The 13,481-nt window shown below is 38.8% G+C and overlaps 1 protein-coding gene across 1 annotated transcript in view; it reads left to right on the top strand.

Moving 5' to 3' along the window:
- Window positions 1-13,481, top strand: part of TNNI3K (TNNI3 interacting kinase) — a gene marked incomplete at its 5' end in the record, with an annotated part of 301,994 nt that overhangs the window by 239,824 nt on the left and 48,689 nt on the right. The window contains 2 exons of the mRNA XM_079777685.1: window positions 6,359-6,418; window positions 9,205-9,374. Of these exons, the coding sequence (XP_079633811.1) occupies window positions 6,359-6,418; window positions 9,205-9,374 (230 nt within the window). The remainder of the gene's footprint in view (window positions 1-6,358; window positions 6,419-9,204; window positions 9,375-13,481) is intronic.

Here is a 13,481-nt window from a genome sequence, read left to right as displayed (position 1 = left end):
TCTAATGAAATATTAACACATTGTAATTTGATATTTAAAAATGGCTATTCACCTATAACTCTGTCACTGATTGATTAAAAACAAAAACTTGAAGCAAATTGTAATAAAAATCCTCTACCCATATGATAAGATAGTTTGAAATAAAATATAAATAAAACACAAAATCATTCATTTTTATCATTCATTCAATAAGTATTTATTGGAAAACTTCCGTAGAACAGGGACTGATCAAGGCACTGGAGACAGAACAGTGGAATACAATAAATCCCCGCCCTTATGGGGTAGACATTCTGTGAGGGGATATAAACAATAAACAAATACATGTGAAAATATGTATTAAGTCACTGGTGATAAGTTCTATGGAATAAATAAAGCAAGAAAGAGAATAGACAGATTTAGCTTGGGGGCTCTAAATATGGTGGACAAGGTGAAGGTGAACACACTGGTCAATCCATGTGGAGAGAATGGCAAGTGCCAAGTCCCTGAGGGGATGGTGTGCTGGGCCTGAGGAAGTTAGCTGGTCAAGTACAGAAGGGAAGAGAAGGTCAGGGAATCATAGGGGCTGGCTCTGCATGCCTTACAGATAAATACAAGGGCTTTGGTTTTTCGCCCTAGTTAAGATGGAGGCTTTTGTGAGCATTACTTGATATGTAGTACATTTAAAAATGATATTTTGGCTCCTGTGTTGTTTACTATAGCTTCGTAATATACAGTGTGTCCTCCCAAAATGTAACAGCTGATGGCTCAATTTTAAAAATAAAATGTATTTTAATAAACACTGCTTTTATAATTATTCCAATGAATTTTGGGGGACACCCTATACTTTGAAATCAGAAAGTGTGATGCCTCTAGCTTTGTTCTTTTTCAACATTGCTTTGGCTATTTGGAGTCTTTTCTTATTTTACACACATTTTAGGATTATTTGTGCTATTTCTATGAAAAATACCATTGGAATTTTGGTAGAGAGTGCATTGAATCCATAGACTGATTTGAGCAGTATGGACATTTTAGCAGCTTTAGTTCCATGAGCATGAAATATCTTTCCACTTGTTTGTGTCTTCTTCAATTTCCTTTATTGATGTCTTATAGTTTGTAGTGTACAGGTGTTTAAACTTCTTGTTTAAAATTATTCCTAGGTATTTTATTATTTTTAATGCAATTGTAAATGGGCTTGTCTTTTAAATTTCTCTTTCTGATAACTTATTATTAGTGTATAGAAACACAACGTATTTTTCTATATTGGTTTTGTATTCTGAAACTTTACTGAATTTCTTTATTAGGTATAACAGTTTTGGGGTGGCATCTTTATGGTTTTCTATATATAATATCATGTCACTCACAAATAGTGATAGTTTTACTTCTTCCTTTCCAATTTGGATACATTTAATTTCTTTTTCTTGTCTAGTTGCTATGCCTAGGACTTCCAATATCATGTTGAATAAAAGTGTAAAGAATGGGCATCCTTATCTTTTCCTGATTTTAGAAGAAAAGCTTTCTTTCAGCTTTTTACCATTGAGTGTAATGTTAGCTGTGGGTTGGGAACATACTTTAATAGGCAAAGAACAGAAGCAGCAAAAGTAGTCCGTCAATTATAATAATACTAGAGGCCCAGTGCATGATTAAATCATGCACATGTATGGTCCCCTAGGTCTAACCTGCCATCCAGGCCATATCCACTGCCCCGCAAAGCCTAGCACGCTCTGCGGACACTGCTAGCAGCCTGCTCCCTGCTTTTGATGGCAGGGGGTCCGCTGGTGCCGGAGCGGACACACAGCTCCCGCTTTCGATCGCGGGGGAGCTGGGTGCCTGTCCTCTGGTGCACCAGGCCTTTCAGAAGCCTCCGGCATGGTGGAGGCTTCTGAAAGGCCTGGTGCCGGAGCGGACAGGCACCCAGCTCCCCCGCTTTTGATGGTCTGCAGCGGGACGTGGGCTCGCTACCCCAGAGGCCCCTTCTGTGCCATAGCACAGCCATGGCGCAGCCGCTGAGCTCACGCTGCCGCTGACGACGCGAGCTCAACGTCCCGACGGCCCAATCAGCCACCCAGGCCACCCCGAGTCCCGCCCCTCTGCGCCTCCTGGCCAATCGTGGGCATAGCGAAGGTACAGTCAATTTGCATATTTGTCTATTATTAGGTAGGATAAGCAAGAGATGCCGGTGGTTTAGACAAGGGGTAGTCAGATTCTGGATAATTTTTTATCATGATGCAATTTAAAAGACAAATTTGAGCTCTACTAAGCTCATGATAGGTATGCTGGAGTAAATAAACCATGGCTTACTCTCAAAACACTTTCTAGCTAGTGATATAGACATGTAAATACTTAGTTATAACACAAGGAAGAATAAAGTAAATCCATATAGAGGGGGAAATTATTTAGTGGAATCACTTGGACATTTTAAGAAGGATATGTCTTATGAAATGGGCCTGAAGAGAGCAGAGATTTTCCACAGGCAGAGAATAAAAATTAGATAATTCTAGTATGAAAAAATAGTAAGAAAAATACTTTGTATTAGACAAGGGATCTAATCTCAGTTCAAGTCTTTTAACCTCTGTGGGCTGCTTAGAGCCTGCCCCATGCATATGCAGTTCAGAGTTCAGCCAGAGATTTAGGCAGAGTTTATATGCAGATCCTAGAACTAGCATTTCCAGGCTCTCTTCTTCCAGGATCTCTGTTCATTGCTTTGGATGGCCCCAAAATTCCTGTCCCCTGGTGTGCATGCCAAGGATGGTTCCCCCCATCCTGGATAAGGGCAGAACCTGTGAACATGATGAGGTATTACTCCCATAATCATGCTTCCTCATATGGGCAAAAGGAAGATTATCCTGGGCAGACCTGACCTATCAAATGAGCCTAGAAAAGCAAAGCAGTTTTCTCCAGTTGGTCACAGAGGAAGAAGTTAGAGAAACTTGCTGGACAGGAAAAGGCAAATGGCTATATTATGAACTGCTTATCGGGGCCAGGTGGCAAGGAAAACTGTGAACATCCTCTACAAGCTTGAGAGTCATCCCTGAGCAATAGTAAGAAAACAGAAACCTGAGTCATAAATCCACAAGGAAATGAATTCTAATAACCAGTGAGCTTGAAAGAGGCCCTTGAGCCTCAGAGAATCACAACACTAGATGACACCTGAATTTTAGTCTGATGAGACCCTGAGCAAAGGACCCCATTGATCTATAATGGACTTCCGACTCATGGAAACTATGAGACAATAAGTGGGTATTGTTTTAAACCATTATATTTGTGATCATTTGTTATAAAACCATAGCTAGTACACTCTGCTTGCCCTGAATCCTGTCTCCTGATTCTTTAAAAAAGCAAACCTGTTGCAGATGTTTCATCAGAATTCTAGTCTCTCCCTAAGATTCAGATGGGGCATGCTCCCAGGGTAAATGTTGCAAGAATAATAGTAATAAAAATAATAATATTAATGTGGGAAACTTATCTCATGCCCTTCCTTTCTTCCAACTGACTTTCTTCCAGAATCTACCTGTGTTTGTTCACTCTACTGCTTTCAAGTAGCTATCTTTTGAATTTTGTCCAGAGTTTATACTTGTATGGGGCAGGGTTGATTCAATATATGTACTACTTGTCCATTCAGATTCTGCATACATTTTCTGGTAGATTAAAGGCAAGAGTATAACAGAGAGAATTCAGAGATTATCCTATAGTTTGGGGCCTCTGCAAGTGAAAAGATGGACTTGCCATTTGCTGAAGTAGGAAAGACTATGAATATAAGAAATTGCATGTATACGTTTAGAGTTGAAGGGAGAATACTGGGCTAGATATAAAGATTTGGGAGTTGTTTTATAAAGCTAGGAGACTGAATTAAATCTTCAACAAATTAAATAGAGGGAGGAAAAAAGACCTCCAAACTGAGTCCTGGTACAATCCAAAATTTAAAGATAAAGGGAAGTAAAACCAAAAGAGAAGACTGAGAAATAGCAAGTGAGAGAGGAGAAACATGATAAGAAATTAATGATCGCAAATTCAAATGAAGATATTTCAGGGACAAATGAATGATTTGTATTTACTGCTGTTTCAAGTAAGATGGGCATTGAGACTTAACCATTAAATTTAGTGATAAGGAGGTAGGTCTTTGCGTCTTTGACAAGAGCAGTTTCAGCAGAATGTAATAGAAGAAAGCCTGATTGAGGTAGAGGACAAATAGAAGGAGGTTAATAGGAAACTGTAAATTTAGGCAAGACTTTAGAGCAATTTTGGTAAACAGAAAAGTGGAGTAATAGCTTGAGGAAGAAGTGGAGTCAAGAGTTTTATTTTATTGTTGTTTATTTGTTTTTAACTGGGGTGAATTTATAGTATGTCTGTGTGTTGATGGGATTAAATAATAGAAAGGGAACATCAATGATGCAAAAAAATAAAAGGGAGAATTATTGTTAGAGCAATTTCCTTTAGTAGAGATAAGAACCAGTACACAGTGAAGGGATTGGATAGAAGTAGGCAAAGTGCATCTATTGAAATAGAAGTGGAAGTACATTATGTGGGTTTAGACATAGGTGGGTGGTCAATATAGGAGTGGGAACTAGAGGTTTGAGGAAAGAGGGGAAGATACAAAATAGCCATGTGGAGTGTGAGAGAGTAAGCTAGAAATATGTAGAAGGCTCTCTAGGCTGTACTGATGGTCCATTTGAAGTTAGAGGGTCATGAATTTGAATTAAGACCAATCAAGATGTATTTAATTAACATGGAGATTTTTCCAATAGTGTACAAAATAAATGATAAGGCAAGGGAGTTGAGGCTGTGTGGAAGAGACCGATTATGATTGTCAATGAAATCTAAGCAAAGTAAGGGAGAAAATGAGGTGAGTGAGTGACAGTGACAAGATAGCAGAATGAACAACAACAACAAAACAGGGAATATAGATTAGACAATAGATAACTAGATGGAACAATATTAACAGAAACATAGTTTTTAAGTTTGAATAACATATATGCAGGGGGCAGGGGGGGGGAGAGTTATTGTACTCTTCTTTCTTACTTTAGTGTATATTTGAAAATGGCCATAATAAAAAGTTGTTTTTTTTTTAACTGATAAAATGGTTTGTGTGGTCAAAGATTTTTGACACCGTGGTTCCAGAAGAAAGGACATAGAGTCCAGAGAGTGATCTGAGGGAGCTTGAGAGGACAGAGTACAAGGAGGGGAATCCAGCCTTGTTAGTAACAGGGCCTAGGGGTATTACCAAGGGAGCTAAGGGACTAAGGGAAGGTGGAGGATCAGATCATTGCAAAAGAAGAGACCAAGGAACCCAGAGGTCAGGCCATTGTAATAATTATCCACATGGATAATAAAACACTAAGAGCATGATAGTGAGCAGTGACATTAAAACCTTTAAAGAATGAGGGAGAGTGACTCAACAGAATAACTGAAAAAGCTGGTAGTTTTTAGAGGAGAAAGCACTTGAAAGTGAGGAAGACAAAGACCCACATTCGCCCCATCACGACCCCCCACCAACCTAGAGGTACAAGGAATATGCAAGAGAAAACAGCTTCCACTTGGGAGAGCTGTGGAGAAGCAGTATCCTCAGGGGAGAGTTAGATATTAAGGGAGAAATTGTTCTACTAAAAATCTAAATTAGTTGGTTATTGCACCTGAATGTTAAATTGGGCTATCTACCTCCCGGCAGTGAAAGTTTCATAAAAGGATAAATGATAGGTTATGTAGTCCTTAGGATCTGACAAAGGAGGTATATAATTTCTTCAGCAGAGACCAACATTTTCAAAAATTCCCCTAGCAACTAGAACAAAGCAGGAAATATAATCAGATTATGATAAATGTTTGTTTAACCAAACTCATCAGACATGGAGGTTCATAGTGGACAATGTCCTTAATGGCACTTTTTGAAGATAAAAAGTTTATCTTAAACCCATAAAATAGGACGTGGTCATGAGTTTTCTATTGATCTTAGCTTTGAATCTGAGATGGTATTTTCAAAAGTGAAGCTAATTATAAAATTAGCTTTAGCAATTCTTTTCCTATAGAGACTTGGACAGTATAAGGCACAGAAATAGTTAATAGTTTTTAGTATTCACTTTATTCTTTCCTTTTGAAGAGGAAAACCTGCCATTTAAAAACATGCAAAGCTAATTAAAGCTTTTCCACTATTTTATTATCTGAATGTAGTTGCAAATTCTTACTTAAAACTCTTATCAGGAGACTCAACATCCCTCCCTGAACAGCAAAGGAACATTCAATTAACACTTCAATACAAGTGTATTTTAAATAAAAATATACATTTTTGTTTATCTCATTCTTTACAAATGCAAATACCTTATTTTAAAATCCAAGCAGTGTTGCCTCTCTTTTATTCTTTGGGGAGACAAGTCCTTTCTTTATTTTACAGGGAAGACCTGAATTTTCTGAAGTTGTCACCAAGTTAGAAGAGTGTCTCTGCAACATTGAGGTAAGAAATTTAGCTTCTGAAATGAGTTCATTAAAAAAGCCCTGACTGTCCAAGGATGGGGGGAATGTAGGTAAGATGGTGCTTATGGAAACAGAGTGTGAGGGTCCATAACTCCGTTATATGTCACCCTGTTAATTAGGCTCCTAGGGTGGAGCAGAACTGACTGCATCGAGGGGGACAAAGCAAATCCAGGGTGAATTCGGAGCCATTTCAACAACAATCAGGCAGGCAAATGGACACAGGCATACCCAGGTTTAAAAAAAAAATTGATATGTAGAAATTTGAAAATAATAACAAATATGTTAGAAGGTAATTATTTAAACTAATTTTTCTATATACATGTTCCTACATATAGTGACACTTAAGCTAAAATATTAAGCCATTGTTCATTTATGTTCAATGAGAAAAGGAAAAATTATCACTATAATTAGTGCATACATTAATTGGGAGGCATTGCTTTTATGCTACACATATATTGCACAAAGTGAAATATGTTGGTAATCAGGTTAATGGAATTTTCTTCCCTTAATATCAAGGAGCTGCTTGGTTTAATTTTCTCTATAATTGCCTTAATTTTCTATACACCTGGTAAGGAGATAGCATTTGAAAATAGGCAAGGAAGTAAAACATGAGCACTAATTCAAAAATAATATATTCCCAAATGCAAATGAGAGTTATAGAAGAGGGGAATGAGCATCACACATACAGGCCTGCATATATACGCACATACGGAGAGAAGGGGCATGAGGTGGGGGGAAACAGCATCAACCTGAGATTGCACAACTAAATCTCAAAGTGGAACTAGTCAAAGAATGTTTTCTTCCCCTCCACCCCCACAAAAATCTCAACATAGTCACTGGAATCTAGTCTAGTGGAAAAGGCTTTCTGGTCTACAATTGCTGCCTGCTGTGATCTGCAGTGATGACTCTTGCTCATGACTCCTTCCTGGATCCTCTAAAGAGGTAGCCTTTTATGTAGAAGGAAACTTCAGTCTTTGGGCATAAAACGTCCTTTCCCTTCTCCTCAGTCCTGAAACATACCAAGTGGGGAGAAGTCATATATTTCGTGGGGCTGCAGATGCCCCACCAACAAAAGCATCAGCCAAAGGCCTTGGCTGTTGAGAGATGCATTTAAGACTTGATTTCCAAGTAGTCTCTCACTTTGAACCTTTATGTGTGAAATATGGTTACTTCAAGCCTGGGGATATATCCAATTAGGTCATAGGGTAGATTCCAGAAACAGGGACAATACTACGATCTGCCAAATTAGCTTGTCTTGTTATATTGACCAAGCCTCTTAGCACAACCTCCTCTGGTGGAGAAGATGAATAATTATGGACAATATGCAGAGAGAATTGGCTGGCCTGGGTTACACTAATTGATGGACCATAATCAGCTTTCAGGGGCTTGATGTATGGAAGTTTCATAGGGTTTTATCCTCTCTACTCTTCAACACTTTAGTCAGTGGTTTAGACCAAGGGCAAGAAGGCACTGCTCATCAGATCTTCACTTAAAGTTGAGAGAGACATCTCTGTTCTGAGATGGCCAAAGGAAATAAGACCTAGTTACGTCCTTTTAAAAGGATAATTAAAACGGGGACAAAAACTTTAGAAAAGAAAGATCAAAGTGGTGAACAGATTGAAAATCATGTATTTGAGAACCAATTAAAGGAAGCAGGGATGCTTGTCCCAGAGAAGAAAAAATTAGGATGAGCCCAACAGCTGTCTTTAAGTATCTGAAGAACTATCATATGGCAACGGGATTGGCCTTGTTTTCTCTGGGCCAACATATGGATATGAAGTGCAAAAGTAGATTTGGTTTATTTTGAGAAAGAGCTTTCTAATGGTTAGAGCTGTCCTAAGATAAAGAAATCTGGAGGCAGTGAGTTCCTCATCACTGGAGGTTTCCGTCAGCCTACCAAGCTGACTTCAAAATGATACACAGAAGAAATTTGATCATTGAAGAGTTGGAAGGTTTGTTTCAACACCAACATCACATGATTCTCAGAGCTTTACTTAGAAGTGGCTTGGCTGCTATGAAGAGCCTAGAATTTATAGATGTTATTTTTTAAAACCAAAGTCTACCATCTTCATGTCTTGTGAAATTATAATGACAATAGCACTAATGTTCTCCACTGGGTTAGGTAGGATGAAAAAACAGCAAGGTTGTAAAAAACTCAAGAAAACTACTCTCCTATTTTTCCTCTTATCTTTCTCATTTTCTTTCCTCATACTTTTCTATTTTCTAGTTATGCTTAACTATTTGTAACTATTTTTAAAAAGTCTTTCACAACTCTATTTAGTCCTCATACTTACCAGACATTATTCTTCGTTTTATAAAATGGACACATTCTTGGAAAAGTGTAAATCCATTTTATGCAAAGGGAATAATTTTATGTAAAAGTAATCATTTTAAGCTACAATTTAAAGGACTCTGCCATGAATCTTATCACCATTGAAAAAAAATGTAGAAAATCTTTTAACCATTAAATAATAACCTTTTAAATATCTATTTCATGAATCTGATTTGAGCCTACTCTGTTTTCTGAAAAATGAGCATACATTTAATGGGCCAGCTCTGAATATAGAACTAGGTCAAAAAGTAAAGTAAGCTAGCCAGATGTTGCCATCAGAGGCTGAAAGGAAAAGCCAGAAGCAAGCTGAGAGGAATAGAAATTAAAATATGAGAAATCCTAGAATAGAAGGTTAAAATAAAGCCATATTCTATCCTATGCCTTTAAGCCTGTTGGATTTATTAAATAATTGAAACTGCTCCTCCTTCACTCAGCTGATGTCTCCTGCATCGAGTAACAGCAGCGGGTCTCTCTCACCTTCCTCTTCTTCTGATTGCCTGGTGAGCAAAGGAGGACCTGGCCGGAGCCATGTGGCAGCTTTAAGGAGTCGTTTTGAATTGGAATATGCTCTAAATGCAAGGTCTTATGCCGCCTGGTCCCAAAGGTAAGGGGTAATCTAAGCAACAGTCTGATAGGCAAGTTGGATTCTGGAATCTCATCAGGATAGTCACCCAATTTAATTAGTATCGGGGGATTCACCACCCTTGTGGCAAACTTTGAAAGAGGAATTTTTGAGCCCATTTCTTTAATAATATTATGGCCAAAAATAAAAAAAAATTATTATCAGTTTAGGTTCTCTAAGTTTCAAGTAACAGCAATTAACTCTAGCTTAAGCAAGAATTGTCTAGCTACAGCAACAAAGGAAAGTTATTGAAAATATTCTGGGGTTATCTTACAGAATCCAATGAAGAATTCTTTATGCAGGAAATAAGAAACAGTTTTGCAGATCTGAGCACCGAAAGGTCAACATTCTAGAATTAACCTCATGGCCCAGCAATTCCACTCCTAGGTATATACCCATTAGAACTGAAGACAAATAATTGTATTCAAATGTTTATAGCAGCACTAGACACAATAGCCAAAAGATGGAAACAACACATCCATCCATCACCAGATGAACAGATAAACAAAATGTGGTATCCATACAATAGAATATTATTCATCCAAAACTCAAGGATATATAACCTTAGCATTTATTTCTTGCTCATGTGTCTGTGGGCTGGTTTTAGATGGGCTTGACTGTGAGCTAGAGGTTGAATTCAGGTCTGCTCCTCCACCTCTCCTCCTCTTTGGACCAGTACATACCTGAGGCATGTTCTTTTCATGGGCACACACTAGGAACCCAAGGGGACAAACCCAAATTCACATGCACATTTAAAGCCTTTGTTCAGTTTGTATCCTATGACTTTCCATTGACAAGTCTCATAGCTGAGTCCAGCATCAACAGGGAGAGAAAATATACTCAACCTCTAGTCAAACTAGAGTCTAGTAGGTATAACTGCAAAGGCATGTGGCAAAGAGCATATATACAAAAAGCAAAATAAATTAGGAACAAATGCAGTCTGCCATAAGAGAGAATGTGATTGGCCCTTTTTGGATATAATGGCCACCTCTGGTCTAAGCAAATGTGGTTGAAGTGGAGGTATGGTCATATTTCATGAATATAAACATGGTGGCCAGGGACCCTTGTTCTGGATGGGGAGCAAAAGAGGCAATCACTGTGAGCCCCACAAATACCCTAGAAAGTGTGCACTACAACCCATGGAAAATCAGAAAAGACTGGCTTAAAATCTCTGTTCTTCCACATGAACTCCAGAGCATTTACACATGATCTGTTACCCATGTGCACTCACACACACTGTCATCAGAGTACAGATATTTATCATTAAGGTGGAGAAAGATTAGCAAGGACCTGACACCATCTACAAAGAGCTACTGTTGCCTTTTTAGCCGCAGTTGTTATATTCCTGGTCTAACGAAAGAGTTGTAGCTGCAGCTTTGAAGAGATGAGAATCTGAATCATGGAGCCTTTAATCTAGGAATGTCATGAGATTAAGTATCAGCAAGTTTGACTGAAAACCGGGCAAACTGAACACAAGGCTTTATTGGATTCCAGTCTCTCACATAATTTCATAAGGGGCTCACAGGCCAAGATTAGATTAGTTTCAGTCACAATATCATCTTCTAGTTCCATCTGATCTTCTTATTCTTTGCTTGTGGTTTTAAAATTAATCCTCTGAACAGTCAGATTTTGATATTTCCAAAGCACAGTCAGCTGAGGTCTGTCTGCTTGAGGCAGAGGTTAAGAGGATGGGCAGTGGAATCAAACACATCCGAGGTTCAGGCTTAACCATACCATTTACCAGCTCAGTGACCTTGGCCAAAGTCACCTACCAGCTCTTAGGATTGTTATTGGAGAGGCAGTGCTGTCACAGGAGTCAGTGATTGATGGAAAGATACCAGAAGACCGAAGCAAAGGATACAAGTTCCTATAATACAAGCAAGTCAAACAACTTATAGTTCTTAGACAGCTATACAGCATAGGAGACACAGTAGCACTCCCAATTGGGTGAGTTTGGGATGGAATGAACACAGCTTCTCTGACCTTCAAGAACCCAGAGCGGTCTACCACTCTTCATAAAACTGCTTGAATGGGGTGGGGAAAACCCATTACATTTTTTAAGATGCAGCTTCTGATAGTCTCATAAGGTATTCTATACCCTTCTTCATGACTGTTATGGAACTGTGTTTGTCTGTCTACTTGATTCAAATTTCTCTAACAACCTGGTATACTCTAAGCATTTGCTGTGAGTGTGCATGGAAGATCAGTTTGCTAGTTGTACCTTCCCTATAGCAAGCTCAGTCTTCAGACTGCTTGCAATGAACTCCAGAATAGGTAAAGCATTTACTAGTAGCTAAAGTGTAAGATTCACCAAGATAAGAATATCTGTTTTATGCATAACTATATCCCTAGCACCTTGCAGTGTGATTGGCATAAAGCCAATACGTAATAAATGTTAAATTTTATAAAGAATTGGATAAATTGTCTCCATAAATCATAATTATTACTAATTTGGGATATAATCAGTGAACAAGCTTTAACTGTTTTCTCTATTTGTTTCATTTAAGTGGCTTTCACTATTGAGCATCTACTGCATGTTGGGTACTATTTTACGGCAAACACTTTAAATAATCATCTAAGTGAGCCCTAGGGAGTAAAGTATTCCAATTTTTATAGCTGAGGAAGTTGAGGCTTAGAAAGGGTAAGCAACTTTCCTAAGGTTATGGAGGCAGAGTGGGAATTCTCACCCAGGACTCTCCTATGCTTTCAGAATTTCTCTGGTACAGGAGGTGGCACTTTGCAGGTACTTGATATATGTTACCAGTACTTATATCTGCTAGACTTCTTCCAGTTTCTTCTGGAAATGGGTCAGAGAAAGAATTCAGCTACTCCTCCCACGCCTGCCTTTTCAGCTTGTGTATATGAAAGACACAGAGCAAGTGAGACAAGAGATCAATAGGTTCTTAAAGTCAAAGAGCCTGAGGATGCAGGAACTGATGAACTAACTCCAGCAGAGTCAGGAGTTTAACAGCCTGGAAGACAGTGGCTCTCAGCTTTGGCTTTACATTAGAATCCCTGGGGAGCTTTTACAGGCACCAATGCCCAGGACCAATTAAACCAGAATCCATGGGGGTGACACCCAGGCACCAGAATCTTTTAAATTTCCCAGGTGATTCCAATATACATCTGAGTCTGAGACGCATGCGAGGAGAGAATGCTACACTGCTAGCCTGCCAGTCACTCTGTGGGAAGGGGATGCAACTGATAGAATAAATGGAAGAGGAAAGTGGGAGCCCAGGTGAAACAGCAGCTGGGACCAAAGGAGAACATTGTGAAGGCTGATTACCCGGTGGTCGCTCCCAAAAGTCCTTGCAATGTACTAGTAACCTCTGATCTAAGAGGCATTCTAACTATTCATTAAAATCACACAAAGCGTAATTTTTAGCCTGGCATCATGCTTTAAAAAAAAAAAATGAGGACAAGATTTGGCCTGGAGTTCTCACTAATGTATGTTCCCAGTTTCGGGTCTCAGAGCCTTCAACACTTATCTTTAAAGTGGTACATTTATGTGTTACAACTTTGGTTATGAAGTTTGCAGCCTATAATTTTCTAATTCTTTATTTGATGGGGGTTTTGGTTGGTTGTTTGCGTATTTGTTTTTAGTGATGATTATTTTCCTTTATAAAATAAATGTCAAGATGGGAAATGTATCAGATATTTGCTCCACAGGTAATAGGAATTCAGTAATTCTGATCTAGCAAGTCTGGCTCAGTGGATAGAGCATCAGCCTGTGGACTGAGGGTCCCAGGTTTGATTCTGGTCAAGGGCATTTACCTCGGTTGCAGGTTCCTGCCCCTGGTCAGAGGCATGCAGGAGGCAACCTATCGGCGTGTCTCTCTCACATTGGTGTTTCTCTCTGTCTTTCCCTCTCCCTTCGACTCTCTCTAAAAATCAATGGAAAAAATATCCTCAGGTGAGGATTAAAAAAAAAAAAAAGGAATTCAGTCATTCTTACTGAAATGACAAATTGGTGAAATCTGAGATTGAGGAAGGCATTCCTGAAGTTCTGCCTTTTTAAAAATATTTTGTGTCTCTAGATATATTTGGAAAACTAAGCATGTGGCACTTGCTCCTCCCACAGGGTCTGAA

This window comes from Cnephaeus nilssonii, assembly GCF_951640355.1.
Source record: "Cnephaeus nilssonii genome assembly, chromosome: 7".
In the NCBI taxonomy this organism is placed as follows: Eukaryota; Metazoa; Chordata; class Mammalia; order Chiroptera; family Vespertilionidae; genus Cnephaeus; species Cnephaeus nilssonii.
The sequence above is the reverse complement of the archived record's forward strand: the minus strand, read 5'-3'. Positions and strand labels throughout refer to the sequence as shown.